General features: G+C 41.5%; 1 protein-coding gene across 3 annotated transcripts in view; it reads left to right on the top strand.

The window, feature by feature from the left end:
- The window catches only part of GINS3 (GINS complex subunit 3), a 104,766-nt gene that overhangs the window by 26,128 nt on the left and 55,507 nt on the right, over positions 1 to 23,131 (top strand). For all 3 annotated transcript variants that reach the window (XR_011199910.1, XR_011199911.1, XM_069217409.1), the window contains exon 2: positions 10,819 to 11,052. Coding sequence is in view for 1 of the 3 variants with exons in the window: in XM_069217409.1 (XP_069073510.1) it covers positions 10,819 to 11,052 (234 nt within the window). In the remaining 2 variants the exon portion in view is untranslated. The remainder of the gene's footprint in view (positions 1 to 10,818; positions 11,053 to 23,131) is intronic.

Genomic DNA, 23,131 nt, shown 5'->3' with positions numbered 1-23,131 from the left:
ATGGCACCTAAAATCTCATAGTAGCGAAACGTTTTTTTCCTACTTGCATTTTTTTTCTGAACATTTTATTTTGAAAGCAAAGATTCATCACTCTTGCTTACATGCTTCTGCAAACATGAAATAAAAAGAAAGAGTCCAACCAGTTGACTTCCTTAAAATGCCAAATTAATTAGAAATGTTGTGAGAGCTCCAACCGGAGGCCTGGACCCTAAGCCTCCCAAATGATTAAGGTACTAAATTGAGTAAAGGTGAGCTCCCACTCCAAAAAATGTTTTCCCAAATAATGAGCATAATGCTTCAGTAGTGATTTATTTGCAGTAGAGACAACAATTCCAAGGCTTATATTTCAATTAAATTGATGGTCGTCTTGAAGCTGAAAGAGGGTTCCAAAAATCGGCAGCTAAATAGTCCCAGCAACTTTTATCAAAGATGGAGAATAGATAAAAAACAATATTCGGTGAAAGGACAGCCAACACGTGTTTCACCCCATAGGCGAGTAGGCGGGGGCTTTCTCAAGGCTGTGGAGAATATATAAGGACAATTTAGGTCGCATGCCAGACTTTACCAAGTTGCAAGCATGCTTTCCGTGCATATCATGCAAGGCATATTGTGCTCCCTCATGGTGAGATCTTTAGGTATATCAGTATAGTGCCATAACAGACTCCCCAGTGTAAGCCAAGGATTGAAGTCCTAAGGGAGTATTAATGAAATGAAGCCATAAGTGAAGTTAGAAAAGTGATACATACTAATCTGATTCTTGTTATTAGAAGAAAAAAGGAAAATAAAAAGTGATTACAGCCCGATTTAATAGTACGTAAGAAAAAAGATATAAAATATAAAAAAGAGAAAAATTGTGCAAGCTGGCACTCACATAATGTTAGTGCATTTTTTGGAAGCAAAGTATGTGAGCAAATACTATTGAGAACAAGATAATGTGAAAAAGATAAGAAGTTCAAAAGGATTGGTAACATACCTAATTCAGAACATAATGACAAACTTCTGACACCAATTGTCTCAATAGTCGATAGAAATCTGAACATAGAAACCAATTATAAGAGCTCACTTTGTACAGACAGTATTAGTTGAATAACGCAAATAGCTAAAAATGTATTAGCTACCCCTCTCTCTACATGCTCATAGAACCTTGTCCTGAGTATTCTAAATCGACTAAATACAATTATTAATCCCAAAGAAATGTCGTCATTGGAGCTAAACATATGTGAGCAATGGACTCCTAGACGGCTTAATCCCGAAGACAATGTTTCAGTACAGTGCACTCCGTTTTGTGAATTTGTAAAATTAAAGAAAACAGCTGAAAAACATATGTGAGCAATGGGCTCATAGATGGCTTAATCTCGAAGACATATTTCGGTACAGTGCACTTTGTTTTATGAGACGGAGATATTTATAAAATTAAAGAAAACGGTTGAAAAACGATAAGTTCTCAACTCTCAATAAAATAAATAAGTCCGAAATTAAAACAATCAGCCAACCGAATAGTACCTGAAGGCGTAGTGAGTCTGGAAGAATAACGGCAAGAAATCGCCGGCGTGTCCTGCGTTTAATCGCTGCAGCCGCCTTCTGGTTGTAGCGCGGTTTACATAATCAAATGTCCCTTCTCTGTTTCGGAGGTAACGAAACAGAGGAGGGACACGGCATGCAACATACACAAAAACAATGGCGGCCATGTTAGAAAAGATAGTAATTTCGGTAACTTAATCTAATCGGGGTTGAAGAAAGAAGTGCAAAATAAAAAGAGAATTCTTAAAAGAACTTTGAACAAAAAGATGTGCTAAACAGAGGAATATATAGAAAAAGAGGGACTAAGAAGAATTTAGCAAGGACACTATCAGAAAGGAACAAGGAAAAGTTAGTAAGGAAAATATACTGGAAGGGGTTAGTTAATCAATTAAAAGAAGAAAAGAAGAAATGGTAGTAGAGCAGTAAATATAGAAGATACAGTCCAAAGGAACAGTTAGAACAGAATAATTTTTTACAAAGGGAAAAAAATAATAATAATTTTTTTACAAAAGGAAAGAAAAACCAATCAAGAGACTAATTTAGACTCAAATGAAAAGAGAAAAGAAGTAGTAATAGATCAACAAATGTCAAAAATACAATCCAACAAGACTTAAGACAAAAACATTTGTAGAGTAACCAATAGTGCCATTCATGGTCCTGGTTCAAACCATTGTTCACTGTATCGTATTGAATAATCATCCTGCTTTCTTCTTGACGCAAGCGTAGTTGTAAATTGCCACCCCGTGGAGATGGAGTGAGACGACATATACCACTGAATTTGAAAAATCGTTCATTGTGATGGAATGTTTTATAGTGCTCCACTAAGGGAGCCTGAGTCTCCAGCTTAAGAATGTTCCGAAAATGTTCTTGAATACGCAGCTTTAAAGGACGGATCGTGCTTCCAATATAAGCCTTGTGGCATGGGCATTCGATCAGGTAGACCACATTTCTGCTTTCACAATTAGTAAACTCATGATTAAGGATTTCATTATCGTTGATGTACAATGTAGTCGATCTATTCAGTCCCAATTTGCATATCGAACACTTGGTACAGGTAAAGAAACCTTTGGGTTTGGGAAAATAGGGTTCAGAGACAGTTTGTTGAAAAAAGGAAGGACAAAGTTTATCTCGAAGATTGGGAGCCCGGCGAAACCCCATTTTTGGATGTTGAGTAATGTACTTTTGAATGGAAGGATTACTGCTGATAAGATGCCAGTGCTTGCGAAGATGCTTCCGTATTAAATGATGACCATTATGAAATTGGGTGATAAAGCGGATTATAGTATCCTCTTTACGTCTTGGTGATGAATTGATCATCTTTATACGGTCCATTTTGCCTAAGTTGCAGATGGAGGAAGTCAATAATTTGTGGTTGTATCCCCTATTCAAAAGTCTCTCCGTTATTTGTGAGGAGAACAGGTCATAGTCACTGGAATTACTACAATTAACTCTTGCTCGTCTGTATTCACCTTGTTGAATATTTTTAATAATACTTGGGGGATGACAGCTGGTAGCGTGAAGGATCGCATTTGCCGCTGTTGATTTGCGAAAAAAGCGTGTCTGCAATTTAGCATGTTCCACATAAATCAGTAAATCGAGGTACTCCACCTGTGAGTCTGAAATATTATATGTAATGTCAATACCCCATTTATTTGGTGCCAAGGACTGCAGGAATTGAGTTAGTAAGGTTCTTTGTCCTTGCCAAATCATCAAAATATCATCGATGTAGCGTCCCCAAAAGATGATATTATGGGAGAAACATTCATTTTGATCACTCCACAACCACTCTCGTTCTACGGCTCCCATAAGAATACAGGCATAGGGCGGCGCAAATTTGGCCCCCATCGGCGTACCCTGTAATTGTAAGTAGAACTGGCCATCGAAGAGGAAATAGTTGTTTTCTAGGCAGAATTGTAGCATATTCAATATCATACAGTTGTGAGTAGTAAATGACGCTGGTTTGGTCGAAAGTGCTTGTCTGACAGCTTCTAGGCCGTCCTGGTGTTTGATAGAAGTATAAAGGCTGACTATATCTATGGTTACCAAGAGGTAGTCAGATTGCCAGTCAATATCTTGAAGTTTACGGATGATATCTTTCGTATCTCTTACATAGGAAGGTAAGTTGATCATGAAAGGCTGGAGTACTTGGTCAATAAGAGTCCCTAGTTTTGAACAGATGGAATTGACTCCTGATATTATAGGTCTACCTTTAGGGGGAAATTCTTGTTTATGAATCTTAGGCAGTAGATATAGGGTTGGAACAGTAGGGTGAGAGAGAAACAGGGCTATTCTTTCTTGGTGTGAAATGACTTGACGAGAGAGCCAATAATCCAGGAGTGCTGAGAGTTGCTGTTGTATGTATGCTGTTGGGTTCGAATCTAAACAGCTTTGATCAATTTGAGAACAAATCCAAATATTATCATCAAGGAAGCAGACAAGGGGGGCAATATTGTCATCTTAAATACCTCAGATTACCTTCTTGAGGCTAATCGCCAACTACATAACTCTCAGTGTTACAAACGTTTAGATTTTTAGCTATTTGCGTTATTCAACTAATACTGTCTGTACAAAGTGAGCTCTTATAATTGGTTTCTATGTTCAGATTTCTATCGACTATTGAGACAATTGGTGTCAGATGTTTGTCATTATGTTCTGAATTAGGTACGTTACCAATCCTTTTGAACTTCTTATCTTTTTCACATTATCTTGTTCTCAATAGTATTTGCTCACATACTTTGCTTCCAAAAAATGCACTAACATTATGTGAGTGCCAGCTTGCACAATTTTTCTCTTTTTCTCTTTTTTATATTTTATATCTTTTTTCTTACGTACTATTAAATCGGGCTGTAATCACTTTTTATTTTCCTTTTTTCTTCTAATAACAAGAATCAGATTAGTATGTATCACTTTTCTAACTTCACTTATGGCTTCATTTCATTAATACTCCCTTAGGACTTCAATCCTTGGCTTACACTGGGGAGTCTGTTATGGCACTATACTGATATACCTAAAGATCTCACCATGAGGGAGCACAATATGCCTTGCATGATATGCACGGAAAGCATGCTTGCAACTTGGTAAAGTCTGGCATGCGACCTAAATTGTCCTTATATATTCTCCACAGCCTTGAGAAAGCCCCCCCCCTACTCGCCTATGGGGTGAAACACGTGTTGGCTGTCCTTTCACCGAATATTGTTTTTTATCTATTCTCCATCTTTGATAAAAGTTGCTGGGACTATTTAGCTGCCGATTTTTGGAACCCTCTTTCAGCTTCAAGACGACCATCAATTTAATTGAAATATAAGCCTTGGAATTGTTGTCTCTACTGCAAATAAATCACTACTGAAGCATTGTGCTCATTATTTGGGAAAACATTTTTTGGAGTGGGAGCTCACCTTTACTCAATTTAGTGCTTCTGCAAACATGTGCATCTAATCCGAGAGCATTCTGGGAGCATTATACTTAGCCTCATATTGTTAAACTTTCCAAAAGTACGTCCACTTATTTTTTTAATACTTGAACCACTGTCAATAGTGCAGTGTTACCTTAAAACGTTTATTTACAGCGCTCACCCTAATAATGAAGGCTTTTCATTAATGAACCATAAATACAAGTTCGAACAGCATTAACATAAGAACACACGCACTACCTCAACTGTAGATAGTTCACTTCCCTATAAACTGGCAACCAAAGGGTTTGTGCTGCAGGGGGTTGGGCCTACTTGTTCCAAGGACAAAATAAACATGGAAACTTGTTGCCCTTGACCCCAAATAATATGTCCGGGGCATTGGGAAATAGGAATTCCACATCCCTGCCAAAATTCAGGGCAACCTAACATTCTTCCTACACTATGACTATCTGAACACTCTTGATATGGGTTACTCTTCTAGTTTATTACTCTCATTTCTCCTCTGTGGTGGTCTTGTTTTGGGAATTATGTTAGCCAGCCCGTAACTGTGATGGTGGGGTAGTGAAAGTGGTATTCTATTGGAATTAGCATGGTAGATTTACTTTAGGATCCTAAATGGCAACATTTCATTTTTGACTACAGATAAAGGATGAAGTTAAATGTAAATGCTTTAGTTACATGCAGGGCCACTGGAATTATGTGGTAGGAAAAGACCAAAGTATGAGGCAGGATTGACCAATTTATGTGGCAAGAAAAGTCCAGTTATGAATTTGCAGCGCCAATAGCTCTAACTCGAGCAAATGTGAGACCCATTGCATTGCAAATGCTTGTTTGTCCTTCAGTGTGATTAAAAAAATATTTTAATAGGATGAAAACAAATCAGAACACTTTATTTGGTGATGGCAAATGATAAATATGTTTTCTGAAACTCAATTTTCACAGATTACTAGTAATACACTATATAGTTTTATCAGTAAAGGTGTAAGTTAGTGGGAAGTTTTTTGGCCAATTCTTGGAAATGTACTGTCTGTTAATGACAGTGTGTTACTACATCATGCTATAGTTATATATATTTTTGAAACTGAGTGTTTTAAACAAACTGAAAAACACTCCTGCCCTGATGTCAATGCTATTGGTAAAATAGGAGACAACCCATTTATCATGTGTACCCTGTATGTGGGAAAGGTTCTTCTTCTGCATGGGGCAAACGCTTAATCTATTTAACCAAACAAGGTTTTTTTTGTGCAGCAGAAATGCTGAGCTCGCATATTTGAAGGTGCACTCATATGTGAAAATGAAGACAAGGCGACTTTGAAAAATAAAATATTTGCCTAGGATCACTCACCTTGGGACATGTTTACAGGTCAAGTACATTACACTTAGGTCAAGTAGATTATTCAAGTTATTTGACCTGCAGGTCTAGTAACATGTTAGCTTGTTAAAATAGCTTTACAGAAACCCTGCAGGCAATGCATGCATAAACCCCTTTTACCCGAAAATCTTAAATCAGTCATCTTAATTTAATAGTTAAGCAGGGTTTTAACCCAAATCGTGAGGCCTCCACACTGCTGCTGAGCTCCTTAATAGATGGCTTCTCTATGATAACTGGTACAACCTTATCTACATATTGAGGATGTGGACCAGGTTTTTTGAAAGACGCAGATGTGATAATTGTCAAATGACCTGCCCTCCAAACCCCCCACCCACCCCGCTGGTTCCTTTATATTTTTGATAACTTTCATATTCCATGAAAGTAATTTAAACAAGGGTGATATAGTCTGCTCAAAGGTGTTGGAATTGATATGAGGTGCTCTGCCTGAATTGTGTTCAAAGAAAGGAGTTGTGAGTAAATCTGAATTGTTTATGTTGTTCCCAAGATAGCACTCATCAGATTCAGGGTTAGTACAACCTGTCTGTCCTAGCCTCTGGTATAAAGAAACTGACTGTCAGTTTGACTCATCCATTTGAGACCGACTAGGAAGAGCTGGTGTGACTTGGTTACCAGGTTTAACAATGCCCTTATGCTAACCTGTTGAAGTCACTGCAGTCTTCCTGGATGGTGGGAGAGCCTAAAATGAATTTCTGACCCTGTGGGCCAAGAGGTTAGTTGGTCAAGTGCCTGTAGATCTTCAACCAGCTTCTGAATGGATAGTAATTGACATAATGAAAAGCAAAGAAATAGTGCTTCATCAAAATGGATCACAGAGTGGTATTGTTGTGTTTCTCCTAATCCATTTTACCACCTTGTTCTTGGGGTAATCACTATTCTCAAAAGCAGATGTATGAAGCTTCAGGATCTTAATCCAACATGATCCCTCACCATTATTTCTTACTAGGGGTGCAGATTGATTATTGTGTCTATGAGCTGAGAGTTGGTTTTTGGAGAATTTGTAAGTAGAATACCATTGATGGTCTTGAGTAATATTTGTGCTAGCTCTAGGGATTACTTTAGCAATGTCAGTGATTGTCTGCTTTTGACAATGGCCTACAAGTCCTTTACCATTTGTTTAATTGGTTGCATGGAATTGCTTGGTTATGGGATTAATGCCTTTCCATGGAGTCTGGCAATCCCTAAGAGTACAAGAGTCAATCTGATCAATAGCAGTAGAAGTAGTAGTTAGAGGTAGGAGGAAAAATCCTGATGCCTGGTAAGCTCTTCTGCTCGGTACCCCTGGATTCTTGTTATCTATCATTAAGCACCTGTTGGAATTTTGTTATAGACGGTCAACACCAAATTGTGTATTCCAATAATTTCAGTTTTAAAAAAAATTGAATATACAAAGGGGATCTACATCCTTGGCAGACATATTTTTATGAGGCAAAAGCAATAACTTATCAGCTGGTTAAAAATAGGATTGCTCCACCTTATATTATCTGGTACTTTATGAAAGGGGAGCTCTTCCTGGGCTACAAGTGCAATCCATTGAGCACAATGTGCATAGGTGTTTTTGATGGGGGGTAATGTGGGTTGTAAGAGAACTAAGTAGTGGTAACCGTTGCAGGCTCACCTCTAGACTGAACTAAACTGGGGCCTTTCTTGGGTTTCTTCTTCTTCTTCTGTTTTTTTTTTCTTGTAAAAAGCTCAGGTATTTTTGAAACCAACATTAAATTATTTTTCAGCCGTTCTGAACCCAGCACAGATCCAATTTCTTCAATAAGAATATCACTTTCCCTTACAGTGCAATTCTCTACTGCCTGTTTATCAGGTTTTTTAATCACTTTCCTATGGAGTCTGCAACTTTCCATTTGCCTACAGTTTAGTTGTGGGACGTTATTGCTCATTATGGTGAAAGGAGAGCGCATAGCACTTAACAGGAACAACGCCAGCTGACACAGTACAGCAAAAAGACCAACAGATAGATACAAAATTTAGTACATAAATAACACCCTCCTTGTCAGGCAAAATAACAAAGATTAAATAAGGCTTGCAGATTTCATACATATAAAGGACTAATTGAAAAAATGTAAAGCCTCACAAACTCATTTGAACACGACTGATGACTAACAAAAGATAACCATGCATGATTACTTTTTAGGCAGATTTGAGTAGTATTCCGGCACAAAGGTGGAGTTATTCTGAGCAATTGCAAATGAAACGGGTTAGAGTTGGACAGCAGGCAAAAGGTCCTTACCAGCATAAATGAAAATCTCAACTTGACAAATGTCTGCAATCATCTAATGTGCCTTTGACAGGAATCCCCAATACCAACAGTGAGAGTGGCCGTACCCTGCCTCTTTCTGGTTATGACTGGTGCGAATGGTCCAGCCTTTGGCCTAGACTTTGCCCTGGGACAGCACGCGCAGCAACTTGCACTAATCTAATTCCTGGACTGCGGCAGGATCATGCCTCCATCTCGTTCCTCAAGGAAATTTGGGATTGGTAGTATCCCTTGTTGGTAGCAAACTGTGTCTCAGGTGGCAGTGCAGCAACTGTAATTATGTAGCACATCAACTGTAGCAGGAGATTGTCCTTCTTGCCCCTCAGGAGAGTTCTAGGGTTTGCACTCCGTCTTGTTGGCAGCAAACAGTGTCATGAATTCTAGTTGCCACCATTTGTAATTCCAAATTATCTTCCATTGCACTTTGAAATCTACTACTTCCACTACTCCATCTTTATTTTTCACTACCAACTTGTTATAATATCACCTCCCTGCTATCACATCAGACCCCTTAATGACCTTCAGTAGCATTCATTTTGCGCTCCTACTTTATGTAGCTTACCTATGAAATTTACTCGGCTAGTTCTTAATAGATCTCCTCACAGATTTAAAGAGTTTTAAATGGAAGTTCTCCTTAAGCTGTGTGTAATTTTAAGATTTCCCTCAGAGGCGTTTGTCCCCTCCGCCCCCCCCCCCCACACAACCAATTTAAAATGTCACATCACCTTCTCTAATATTACAGATATCAAATAATAGTTGTCCAGGTTGCCGTATTCCACAATAATTCTCTAGGATTGTTAGAGATTACCAGGGTCAACCTGCCATCTCTTAACACAGCTGTTGCATATTCAGTTTTTTGGGAGATTTACAAGAGGATTTGTGCACTGTGAGTACATTAACCTTGCCTCAACCAAAAAGTAATCTACCAGTGCTCAGCTCTCAATACTCATTAACCTAGTTTAGAATGCTTGCACTACTCAAACATGGGACGTTGATTTTACAGGATTCTGGAATTTGGTAGGTCCATTATATGCCTTTAGTTGGAAAGAGACTATACATTTTTTTTTTTATACTAGCCACAGAATTACTATTGGGGGCTGCTCCTTAAACGCTGTGTCCTAAGGCTATATTTCATCCCAGAGCCAGGTTAATCGTTCCAGATCTGAATCATGGTTCACACTAATCAGATATTCCCATGCTTTAATTGCGAGGGCTTTCTTTACTGGAACTGGGCTTGTATGTACAACATAAAAGCTAAACGTGAACCTTCACCTGATTTTAGCATACTGCCCATCTTGTATCCTCACCAGTACATTAACTTCAACAACAATGGGCACCAAGAATATTAGCTCTTCAACAGACCTGCCTCAATTAAGCTCGACTGCTGGTACACCATGTACCTAAAACCAATTAATTAGTGTTTTTATCACATGTCAGGTTTCCTTCAGGTAGCAGATACCATGCATTCGAATAAAGGTTCCCCATTTCTAGACTTTAGTTTTTGTACTGATACCTGTTATATTACAGTGGGAATAAAATATTACCTTGTATCTTTTCAGGTGGTGTATAGCCACAGGTGTTTCATGATAAAACTGGACCTTCCAGTCGGTCAACCAAATCTACAAATAAAAATTGGGAAGTAACATTTGGCATAATTATCACACTTTCCTCTGCTTGGCTTCGTGGATGCAAGATCTAGCACAGGCCCAGGTCGAACACCCATCGTCTGTTTTAATAAATTCCATTCTGAAACACATATATCTGATACACTTTTTTTTTTTTTTTGTGGTTGTGGGTTCATTAACATGCACTGGAGAACAGCATTGATTGTAGGTTAGAGTTTTGTGACCAGTTGCTTAACTTTATGAAGCTGTGGTGGTCTTGCCTTTAACTCAATAAATCTTATTCTGACTGATCGGCTGTTTTATATGTATTGATGAGCCACAGCAGGACAATTTCTTGTATCTCAGTCCGTTAATACATCTGCACATATCAGTCGAATAATCTAATCATGTCCTTTCTAGCCTCAACTGTCTTGGGTCTCAATTCTCTGTTAGTAATATTTCTACTCTAACCAGCAAGTAATAGTAACTTGTCTCTCTCAGCCAGTGTGTTGGTTACTAATTAATGAGTTCCTAACATCATGTTTTCCGAATGGTATATCAGTTAGGAGTACACAATTTCATCTTCTATTTTTGTTGTTACATAATCACATTTTCTTTCCTCTAGGGCTCAAAGATGGAGCTGCCTCTATGGCTTGTAAAGGGTCTTTACGACAGCAAGAGACGGATCATCTCTGTGGAACTGCCCAAGATTTACAGAGAAGGTTGGAGGACTGTTTTCAGCGCTGATGCTAACGTTGTTGATCTTCACAAGATGGCTCCACATTACTATGGATTTGGCTCGCAACTTCTTCACTTTGAAAGTCCAGAAAACACTGAGATTGCAAAAACTATCTTGCAGGTCAGTGCAAATGACTGCTGGCTTTATCATTGGGGATGGGGAGCTTCTTCATGAGGCAGTAACTGGATCTTGGCAGCACCTTACAAGCTGAGCCCTATCAACTTCCTTAAACGTTTAAGCAAATATCCCGAACAGTGAAGAAAAAAAACTCTGTTTGACAAAGTGTTCTCAGTGCTTTTTGTAAAATTTGTAATTCTTAATTTACCTCAAATCTCGCTAATGACCGCTTTAAAAGTAATGGTTATCATCGTTTGCCTCAAGTACGCCTTTCACTCAAATGGTTTGACAAAGCAGTAAACAAACACAGACAAACTAAATTACTTCAGTGTACATTAAACTCCAAAGCATCAGGACCGTGGTCCGGTGAAAAGCCATTGTTACCGAGCCCTCATGTTCAGTGCTTTAGAATCAGTCTTACAGACTTGGGCTTTCACCTGGTTTCTATGGCAGTATCTGACATAGCACACGTATCCGAAAATGTGCTGTAAGAGTTGCAACCCAACGAAGTAAAACCTTTGTATAACATTTTTTTTTTTTTGTACTATTTATTTATTTAGAGGAAACTGTTGTAACAATGCTTTATTTGTATAGTCCACTGATCGCCTGCTCCTTATTGGGCTTCTTGGTAGATTGGACAGTTGTAGGATGCCAATAGTGTATGCATAGACCTAAAAGAAGGATCTTTGGTATAGCCACGTCCTCCCTTCGTCCAATCAAAATGTTTTGCAGAGTAAGTGTATTACACTTGAAATAAATGTCACTCCGGGAGAATGGGTGAAAATGCCTTTGGAGTGCTGAGTTCTTGGTTTAACAGTAGAGAAGAATATAGTCAATACGTAGAAAACTTACATATGGACCTAAACTACATTTAAAACATTAACTTTATAATGCACTGGATGCAGGCTAAATTCGCTTATCACTTGAGTGATGTGAGATAATGGATTAGTGAGGCCTGCCAGTCTGCAATAAAGAATGCAGTCTTGTCGACTCAGTAATGTAGGGTGCTGAAACTCTTACTCTTATGGATTGCAAGCTACACCCTGTAGTATGTGTGATTGAAAGCGTGTTGTTTCCTTTGTGAGCTTTTGTAGATGTGATTTCATATTGTGTGTGATGACCACCGAAGTGCAGTTATTGTGGTATGGGACACAGATCATGGGATTGTGATGGTGATGGTGAGGGTATATGAGGGATAGAAGCATAAATCATAATAATTGCTAGAGGAACTAACCAGCATAGCCACAGGGGCAACAGGATGCTGTGTGTCTGTACACTTAAAAAAAGGAGGTCATCTTTTTAGTAATCCATATAATGACTATGGCAGGGAAAGATGCTTTCGAATGAGTAAAAGGGTGCCAAAAAAACACTTGTCATTTTAGGGATTTTGTGGTAGAATGCAAGGGTTCCCGAAGTTCGCTCACTACCCCAGACTTTCATATGTGGAGTTTTCTCGGTCTCTCCCAATCCACAGCCTCCACCTCTCCCAGACTGTCAGAAATTTGACAACACAAAGGCATACTGACGGTGCAGTAGTGTGTAAATAGATTATCACATTGGGAGTCTGCCTGGCTTATTGTTCTACATGATTTATGTATGCATGAGCTGGACAAAAAATGTTTTTGTATGTTTGCTTGTTTTGTGCATGAGTTGCAGCAAAAGAAGCAGTGAGTCTGCTGATGGTCGGAGAACCACTGCTTAGGCTCGCCTTACAAACTATGATCTTTCTTTACCCTTTGTTGATTGTGATGCTGTTTTCTCGTTAACAGTGTACCCTGTATCTAAATAATTGGTTTAGAGCGTTTGGAGTATAGGATTATAAGGTTGTAGATGTTCTCGTTTTTGTTTTGTTATTTGTGCTTTAACTGCAAGCTTTAGCAGTAATTTTGGCAGGCTGCTCATGTTGACCAAGAGGGAGACTTGTTTGAGTCCTGATTTGATGGTGAATTTTGGGGTCGGGGCTGTTTGAGCAGGACACTTCCACATGAAAGGGTTCAGGAATGTTTTCCCTGCTTCAACTACAGAGTGCTTCACTTTTGCAGTAAAAGATCAATGAAGAATCTAAAAAATGTGCATTTGTTTTGAACATTTAAACACCGATATGGCAGTACGAAAGTTGGTGTAGGAAACTGTCTCTTTATGTGGTTCTGGTAATACAGTGTCAAGAGTCCAGCGGTTCTTCAGTGAGTAGACTATGGCTTGCTATGCAAACCCAAAGTGCTCTATTTGGCGGTAGTGTGTTCGAACAGCCTTGGGCTTAACAAAGGGGAGCGTACAATACATCAAAATATACACATAATAGTCAATAAATGAGACACGTGACTCAAGAAGAAGATCCATACCAATTTACAAAAATAGCAAGTATCTTTATATATATTTAGGCATCACAGAAAAATCGTTCAGGTAAGTCCGTTTTTAAATAGGAATTCTTTTCACTTTACAAAGTGGACACAGAGCAATTCCTGAGCTCTGCAATGTTATCCTATGGGAGGAAAAACAAGTAGAGTACAGCAACGTACAAGACCAATCTCCAGGAGTTAAGGTGAGTGGTGGGCAAGGTCAAATGCAGCACCATCAGTACACCGCTAGCGGCTCTGGGGCGGCCAGGTGCAAAGCTTTGTCAGGTGCCCAATGCGTTTCAGTGGAGATCGGTCACTGTGAAAAGAGGCTGCAGGCTCTAGCCAGGAAGCCAGTTGGGCTGAACTAACAGCAGGGCTCAAGCCTCAGGATGCTTGGGCACAGGTACGCACCTTTGGTCCTTTTATCCATGGCTCAGGGAGCGACTGGGTACAGAGGTGTCTTTAGGTGTAGGGTTTTCTTTACAGAAGCAGTCACAGGAGAAGGGGACTGTGTGCAGAGGCTGAGGATGTCGCCTGGGAGTTCAGGAGGGGTGATGGACTTGGACTCTTGAGGGCTGGGGAACCTTGTTGGCACCGGTGGTCCACTTCAACTCAGGAGATGGCGTGTGCAGTGATGACCTCAGGTGTCAGGTTTTGGTGGCTCTGGAGTCTTCAGCATCCTGTCTCTGGAGTTTGTCGTAGAACAGGTCCGCGGTTCTTGAGGTTTTGAGTCTTTTTCCAAGGCAGGCAGTCCTCCCAAGTTTCTGGATTCACAGCTTCAGGAAGGGTCTTTTTTTTTTTTTTTTGGTGCTGATTTTGACAAGGGATGCATACAGGCCGGCGGGGTTGGTACAAGGTGAAGCTGCTTCTTTTCTCCTCTTCTGATTTTGTGGCTCTTCAGTGTCCTTGGTCATCTTAGGTCATCAGGATCTGCTTCTCTGGTTCCAGAGGCTCCACAAAATACTGAAATTAGGGCTTTAGGGGTGTGTAGGGTAGTGGACTGCAGACCATTGGGGTCACTATGCCCCCTGTATGACTACTTCCTGTGGGGAAGTGGGCATAACCCTGTCCCAGAATTCCTAGGTATGCCATCTCAAAGATGGCTACCTCTGAAAAATCTTGTTCACCTCGACTTAGCCCACCGTAGGGATGGTACTAGCATGAGGGTGGCACGCCTACCTGACTAGCTAGTTTTCCCACCTGTCCAGGTGTCAAGGGGCTCTGGACAAGGGACAAGGGGGTCTGCTTCTTTGAGCAGCACTTTGAGGCTTGCCACCTTAGAAAGGCTAATCAGCAGGTCATACTGTGGGAGATGGTGTTACACCCTCTTCCCAGGCAGGCTTTTGTTCTGGGCCTCCTAAGAGCAGAAGGCTCTCACCCTATGGGGCCAGAACTGTGTCTCGGGTGGCAGGCTGGCAGAAACCGGTTGGCAAGCATACCAGAGGCTAGTAGATTTTCAGGTGGGACCTCTAAGGTGCCCTCTGGGTGCATGTATTGATAAATCCATCACTGAAATCAGTGTGGGCTTATCAGTACGTGATGTTTGATATCAAGCACCCCTATCTTCAGTGAAGCCATTATGTAGCTGGGGAACTCATATTGACTACTGTCCAGCACATGCGTTTAAAATGGCTTCCATGGCCACTTACTATGTCTGAGAATTGACAAAGACTTAGCAGGGGCCCTCATATGTAATATAATGCATCCTGCCTTAGGGCTGAAAGGCCTGCTGTAGGGGTGACTTACATATATTGCATGCAGTGTTAGGGGACATGGCACACAGACACTGTGCCATGTCGTGTTATCACTTTTGTCTGCACCAAGACTGCCAGCCTGTCGTGTGTTTGGTGAGGGGTTCCTAAAGGGTGTCACAATTTGTGCTACACCCCTTAGGGGCCCTCTTTAGCACCTCAGGCCCTAGGTTTCAGGGATACAATTTACTAGGGATTTACAGAGGGTGCTAAAGAATTTGCCCATTGGGGAAATAGTTGTACAGTTTAGGAAGAGAGATCTGGCACTGGGGACAAGGTTAGCAGGAACCTAGTTTACTTTCAGTTGAAATCACATCAGATACCAGGCAAAACGTAGTGGTTCAGGGGGTAACCATGTTGAAAAGAGGCATTTTTCTTCAGTTGGTCAATAGTGAAAAGGACAGATTCTGAATCCACCTCTTACCATTCTGGGGTGTTTTACAAGATTATCTGGTGAAAACCTTTGGTTCTATGCCTGTTCAATCTAAGGCCCTGTATGATTTTGTGTCTTGGACTGCTGCTTTCTGCTCAATGTCTTTCTATTTCCTGTGTAGAATTTTAGCTTTCTTTTTTTTCTTTTGGAGACTTGTATTGTTTTCTCAGATTGGCTTTTATCCCTTTTTGAGGGGATGGAGTGGTTTGTGCTATAAATTGTTACATCAATTGTTTGTTCTTTAGGGTGCATTCATCATAAACAAAGTAATTGTTTGGATTGGCCTGGTTTGCTCATGTTTTTGAGGTTGGTTTTTCTGGGAGAAGCGGAAGGAATTCTGTCCATTAAGTGAAGAGTTCTGCTATTTCTTTGAAGAGCGCCAAGCTCTCATATCTACTTGCTGTAGATGTTGGAGAGTTGCTATCCTCTTCATTATGGTATTGTTGTCTTAACATGGAAGCTTCTGTTACATCAGCCACTCCTCCAGGCCTTCTGAGTTGATTCATACTCAATCCATTGAGTTGCCCACATATTTCACAGGGCTTCAGGACAGACGTGCGATAGGTGATGTTAGCAGGAGGCTTCTTTATTTGTCAATGGAATATGATCACTTTCTACTCTCCATGACCGTTTTGCAAATGACAATTGAAGTGTGGGATGTGGAAGTCGTACTGTTTCTAGAGCAGCATTTTGCAAGGGGCATTCCTTTGGGAACTTCAGATGGGAAAAGGTGGATTAGGATAGGGGCTGCATGACTTATCTAGCTTTTTATGAGGGCTTCATTGTCCTCACACCAGTTACCTAACTTCCTGTTGAAGTCCCCTCCTTTGATGACTTGGCATCTTAGTGGGAGTTTGTCCTCAATATAACTTTGAAGTAGTGTCAGTAGTTCTTCAGATCCCCTTCAATCGGGGCACTCAGCATATATGTTTTTTTTATTCCAAATATTGATTTGTCAAGAAAATATATATCTGTTATGCCTGATTGGTGGTTAATATCAGAGTCCTCTTTTTTTCATTTTGTCAACCTTGCAGCCGGTCCATAGACCTACTAAGTTTCTGCCTGCTTTGTTTGCTTTTGTTGGAGGGATGGTGGTTTTAAAACCCTTTGGTTCCCTTTGATGTTAATGTTCCCTGTGAAAGGATGGTCAGTGTCAATGGTGAAGAACCTACTCTCTAAGTCCAGAGATAATTCAGGAAACCATTTTATTGCAGGCATGCTGTCCGAGCCTGGTCAGGATTGCCCATTTGGTCCAGGATCCTCCCCAGAGCATTGTTCATGGTGGTGCTTGCAGCTTTCTGTATGACTTGATTTTGGGTGTCTATGGTTCAGTGTCCCTGGTGTCTGGCAACTGCCATTTCTCTGGATGCTCATGGGCCTCTTATAGAGTTAGTTTGGTCAGAACTTGACTTAGGTCCTAGGGTGTTGTTTATCTTCTGTGCCTTGGGAAACATTTATGTTGCCTTAATGTCTTAATTTCTTTTTCCTGTCTGGGTAGGATCAAATCTAGCCATTTCTGTTTGTCTAAGTTGGGGGCTTTACTTGGAGTTATTTGGTTTCATCTGCAAGGGATCGATTACTTAAGGCACTTTTTCCAAGCACACATTTAAATAGTCTTTAATCTATTTTTCTACCTTCCATTAGCTTTAAAACTTCCTGCGCTCCCTCTTTGCTCACTTTAAACCCCTAACCTATTAAACATCCTTGCTCGCTGTCCTAATGACCAGCTTCTGGCCACCAATCCATCACATTAACAGTGTATCTCTGAGATGTGTATTGACATGTGGTTCTTCACTATCAGTTTCATCTCTTTGATGAATACATCTAACTGCAGATGCCACTCCGTTTTGGATTTCTCAGCCCACCGACTGGGCCAAGAACTTTTTCATAACAGTTGCTCCTGCATGCTGGCAGTGGTGCCATTGAGGTCTGTGGCGACCTCGTCCCACCTTTGGAAACGAAAGCAAAGAACCATAAATAGGCACCACCCTTGCATGATAATGTCAGTTCTTTTCTTTCCCTACCGTTTAGCCACGATCCTTAGCAGTACTCCCAATTTCAGTTTTTCACTGATGCCAAAATTGTGTTTTATAGAAAAAATCGTGTGCTACTGAAATGTCCCACCCCACAAAAAGACAAACTTTAAAGCATAATGTGACTGCAGGAAGCAGATGTCTTACACTGATCTACAGGATGTCTGGCTGTGGTGTCTAGGTCTGACTCAAGTCATGCAACCAATGCTCTTTGGTGCACCTGAAGGTGATCAAGAAGCTATACATCACAAACCCAAAAATTAAGGTAGCTTGTACTCCAAATTATGGGCCAGGACCTGGCCCCAATCCAGTTCAATCTTCCAACAAGTTGAGGGACAAGTCTTGCTACAAGTACAAGAAGTCCAAGTGGGACTTATCCCCCATCTCGCCACTCCTACTCTGGGGAGACATTGCTCATTTGGCATTCCAAGGACCCAACTTTGCTGCCATTGTAAAACTGAGCTTGTTCCAGGGCTTGTCCGGCGTGCCCTGATTTTCCCGGGCCATCTGCGACCCGCGCAGCAGGCTGTGTCCATGAGAGGAGACACTGCAACTTTTCAGGTTGATGCCTGCTCCCTCTAGTGCGGCTTCAGGTTTCACAAAGCTGCAGAAGACCTCAGTGTGACTTCTGCTGCATGCCTGACCGCTGTGCTAAGAGATTCTGTTGGGCCTCTGGCTGGCTTCCTGCAGACATGAGCCCAAGCATTAACCCCTCTGCTGGACACCTCATCTAATCGCATTACCCTTGCTCCCACAATAGATCTGACTCGGACTCCCGTTTTTGGCATGGAGCCAATGTTGATTCATGCCAGGCTTATGTTTTGTGAGGAGATTACCAAGGTTCAGCTCCTCAGCTTTGGCACGCCCAGCATCTCCCTCAAGACAAGTATTATTGTATGCTTGAAGCCTTTTGTGGCTTGCATTCTGATGTAATTTGAGGGCTCTAAATGGTTCCACATGATGAGTATGACAGTGAGGAGGTGGGCAATTTGCTCCCCTGCTCATTACACTGATGCTGGCCTTTATTTAGATCTACAGAATGCCAGTGCTCTAGATACTTCCAAAAAGGGAGAGTTGGACTCGCCTCACACTGAGGCTTTCTCCTCTTTCACATTAGTAGTATACAGAACAGCATATTTGTTAGACATTTTATTACTTACTTTTGAGACACACTTACTGACCTAAATCTTGCAATTGGAGTCTGCTATTTCAGAGCCCATTACTGCCTATTACTAAGGCCCTGATGGAAACTTTGATGGTGACTTGCCCTAAGCTGTGGTCAGCTGCCTCAGTTGTCCGTAGCTAAGCATCATAGGCCTAGCCTTGTCGATCCAGCATTGGGGGCTTGGTAGTTAAAGCTTCTGCTAACAAGGTGAACACCTATGGATTAGTTACTGCACCGCCCGATTTTTTTTTTTTTTTTTTTTTTTGTCTACTGTTCACATAGACCCAGCCCCTGACAAGACAAACTCTTTGGCTGCCAGTTTGCAATACCACAGTATGCATCTGTGAAAGTGGAGCATGTCCACTAAGGCAAAATGTGTATCCACATGCATACACTGTTCAAACTTCTAAATATGATTCAGTGATAAAAAAGCTTTACTAATAGGGCGAGCACTCCAAGGAAATAAAGTGAACTCAGGTAAAAGTACTGACAGTAGTTCCGTTGTAAAATGTGGCTATTTGCAAGGCTAGCAGAATGTTCCCTGGTTATTTGCAAATGCATGCAAATGTGTGCAAAGGCTTGATGGCAGATTTGTGATAATTTGAACGACTCTCACAAAGAAACACAGAAGTGCACCCGCAAGAATGTCCATGCATTTGCGAAGATTTGTGACTTTCAATAATTCAGAAACTTTATTTTATGAATCCTAATAAAAAAAAAATGCCAAGCAAATGTAAATTAACTATCCTTCTACCCCCTTTTTTCCTACCCTGGCAACAGTTTTACTCTTGCCCTTCTCACAAGTACATTTTCAACTTTTTTTTAGTGATCATACATTCCAAGACACACCAAAATACCTTTAGGGCCAGCTTGGACATGACGGACTGACTGGGACCTGCCATGAGCACTAGTTTTATATTCCTGCAAGATGCCTGAATCTGTACCACAGACCCCTCAGGTGATTTACAAGTGTCCCTATCAGAAATGCTGTTTGGTTCTTGGTTTTTGAACAGAAGCTGGAAACTCCACTGGAATGATTGGTCCTCTCTTTAGCTTTTCCCTCTTTCAATGCCAGTTCGACATTCAGACCAATGTTAAAGCCACCTTATCCCTTAACATTATGTATGTCTCCCCAGAGAAAAGCCTATGGAGCCCTATGGTAGGGATCTGTATTTTGTTAAGTAAGGCATATTTTCTCATATGTCATAAAAGCAACACTTCCAGATTGTTGTTTTGCTGTGGGTAAAGTTGGTAGCCCCATTGGCTAACACAGGGTTACCGGGTGGCATTCCAGCCCGGTTAACTTTTGACTGGGACTACCAACCTAGGTCATGTAAGGTGTCAAATTAATCGTTGCATTATATGCGACCTGATGTCAATGTCGAAATTAATATCACTAGGAAAGGTAGGCAAGTTTTAGAAAGTTGCCACTCTGTGCTCTGCTCATCCGGTAGCCTCAAAAAGGGGCACAAATTCAGACAGCTTTGACGGCCTGGGGAGATGTGAACGACTACCAGGCTCCGGAACAAAGGCAGTTGCTGCAGCAGCGAGATGTCACCTTCTCTGCCAGGTTGGCCACTCTGGAGGCTAGAGGGGATAGAGAGCAGCAGGAGGAGGGGAGATAAACAAGGTGGGAGAGGGATGGGGGGGTTGTAGCCCAGAGGCATGCTTAAAAGGGGAAGACACCTGTGATGGGCCACCCCCTAAACCCAAACCTGTCTTACTGTGGGTGTGTAGCCTTCAGGTAGCCACACCTCGAGTGTGGGCTACCTTGTGCCTGACGACCCAGGAAGGGTCATGCCATCTTGAAGAGGGCAAGAATGTGATATTTGCCGATAGGCAAATGCCACATATCACAGGAACTTCGACACTAGGTAGGAGGGAACTCAGTAGCCCGTAAGCTAGTGAACGCATGGTTCCCTCGGGCCACTTTCCTGTGATAAATATGGCACCACCGACACAGTGACCCTCAGTACTTGCTTGATTTGGAAGGAGGATAAGAAGACCACTTTGCATCCGTTGGAAGCACTCTGAGAGGCCACAACACTAGAGTGATTGCACCTGCTGCATTTTGAACTAGCAGAGTTTGGATCCTGTTCTGTATGTCTGGCTTGGGGAAAATCTGATTTCCAGCTCCAGTCTGAAGCAGAGACTTTAAGGGTCAGTTGGCTGACCTCCCAGATCGGCACTTGGGACATTAAAGCAAAAAGAGCCCAAGTCACATCTCTGGTAGCCACTGCAGACATTTTGCTGCTGCCGGACTCTGGGCACCCCAAAGGACAATTTTGCGATAGCCAAAAGGTGCACCCGTGTCTGCTATACCCGTGGGTGTTGGTTGTGACCATGTTCGCCGACCAAGGGGGACACCAGCTGCCTTCACCGAAGACTTACACCATGACAGCTGTGTTGCAAAAGTGCAAGGTCTGCTTTGCTGCCCTTGGAACCCTGAGAAGAGGACTTCAAGGGACCCTGAGGTATGTGGACAGTTGCCCCCACTCACTTGTGGTGCCAAGGACTCGACTGGACTTCACCCCGGCCAACCCAGCAGCATCAGGAGAGTCCTTGAACCTGCATTTCTCAGCACCAGGCCCACTCCATTATCCTATGTGGTAGTCGCCCTCTAAAGTTGGGATCTTGCTCTAAAAATAATCTGGTGGCTAGGTAACTGTCCAAAGTATATTTTCTGGCCCTCTGTTCTGCCAGACTTTGTCACTCAAGTCAGGCCAGAGTTGCTGAACTTTTACAAACTTTTCAAAAGTTTCCAAAGTTTTGTTGGACAATGCTTGTTTGCATCTGAAATAAAAATGTTATTTCTAAAATATGTATCCCTGGAGCCCTCTGGTGGATTTTGATGATTAAGGTCTCTAAAAATGAATAAAAATATGCTTTATTTTTATAAATTGGTGTCTTGTTTCTTTCGTGTCTTGTGACTTTCTTATTCTGTCCGGTGCTGTTAAATATTTTAAACGCTGTTCCTTTGCTCCGTCTTACTTCTTGAAGCAACAGCTACCCAGGGTTGAGTTCATGTTAAATAAACGTACCTAACTGGACCCAGGATGGTATTTGTGAGTATACTGCACGGTAAAGGCTTCCCAGCCACAACATGTAGTACACCCAAGTCCTCCCAAACATGACTTTGCTTTTCGTGCAATGCTTTTGCTGTGTGAATAAGCAGCCTCTGATAAACTTTGAAAATAAATCAATCTGCTGACCCGCTTCCCATCCACAAAGGAGTGAATTTTGTCAAAACGGGCCAATATGTGCTCAAACATTGGGTCTGCACCCGACTAGGATCCAAGGAGGTGAACAAGGCACGCAAAAGGGCAGTCAGGAAAGATATCTTTCACTGCTAACATGCTCTCTACCCTAACGACTCCAGTAGTGAGGGACCCAGGTTGGAGAAGAGGCATAATAGCTGTCACCATTCAAGCTACTCTCTTTGACATACATAAATTGGTACTGTCCCAATTTATTCTCCATCTAGAGTGAAATTTCCTTCAGATTGATGCCGAAACACAAACCCCATTTGCCACTGCAAGGCAAACACTGGTGACTATGCAGTTGATGTTATCTCTTATTTCAGCATTGATGCAAGACCGTTTTAAGCCAATAAGTGGCAGCTTTGAATTTCAATTCATGTGTATTTGCCAGTGTGCCCAACAGTAATAATGCTCATTATTTCAGTGGAAGATCTGGTTCAGTCACCACTCTATCCACTCCTGTTTTCTATGAGACCCTTGTTAATACCAATACCAAGACAAACATCGCTGTCTTTGGTGTTGAAAAGGGCTCCTTCAAAGCTTTGTCCATCTGAACCTTTGGTGGCTCCTTCAGAGCTTTTCTGTCTGCATTACCATGTGAGGGTCCTATTACTTTTTGTGTCTGGTCTTCTCGCTCAGCCAGACACTGGAACCATAGAGCCACTGCCACACAGATGGTAAAGAGAGATCATCTCCGATGTTTCTGTACAAGACACGAATACAGGTATGCATTTCGATGCTGAAGCTTTATCCTACGGTCTAACTTCTACTGGTTCTCCATTAGGAAGTTCGTTAGTGGATGGTATTACTGATTTCTATGAGGTTCTGTGAGAGGCTCCATGAAGTTAAACATACTGGAAATGTGCAGAATTACCACATATGTGACCACTAACATAGTGGCATTTTCGCATTACAGTTAGTAAGTTTGAATTCTTCCTTCTCTGATATACTGAAAATAAAAAAGCTAACTGTAAATTATATTTACTGTTCTCACTGCAGGTTTTGTTCTGCAGTAAACTTCAGTCTTGGGACCTGATTTAGAGTTTGGCGGAGGAGTTACTCCATCACAGCAGTGATGGATATCCCATCTGCCGAAATCTA

The sequence above is a fragment of the Pleurodeles waltl genome, chromosome 12, assembly GCF_031143425.1.
Source record: "Pleurodeles waltl isolate 20211129_DDA chromosome 12, aPleWal1.hap1.20221129, whole genome shotgun sequence".
NCBI lineage: Eukaryota > Metazoa > Chordata > Amphibia > Caudata > Salamandridae > Pleurodeles > Pleurodeles waltl.
This window is presented reverse-complemented; position numbering and strand designations above follow the sequence as displayed.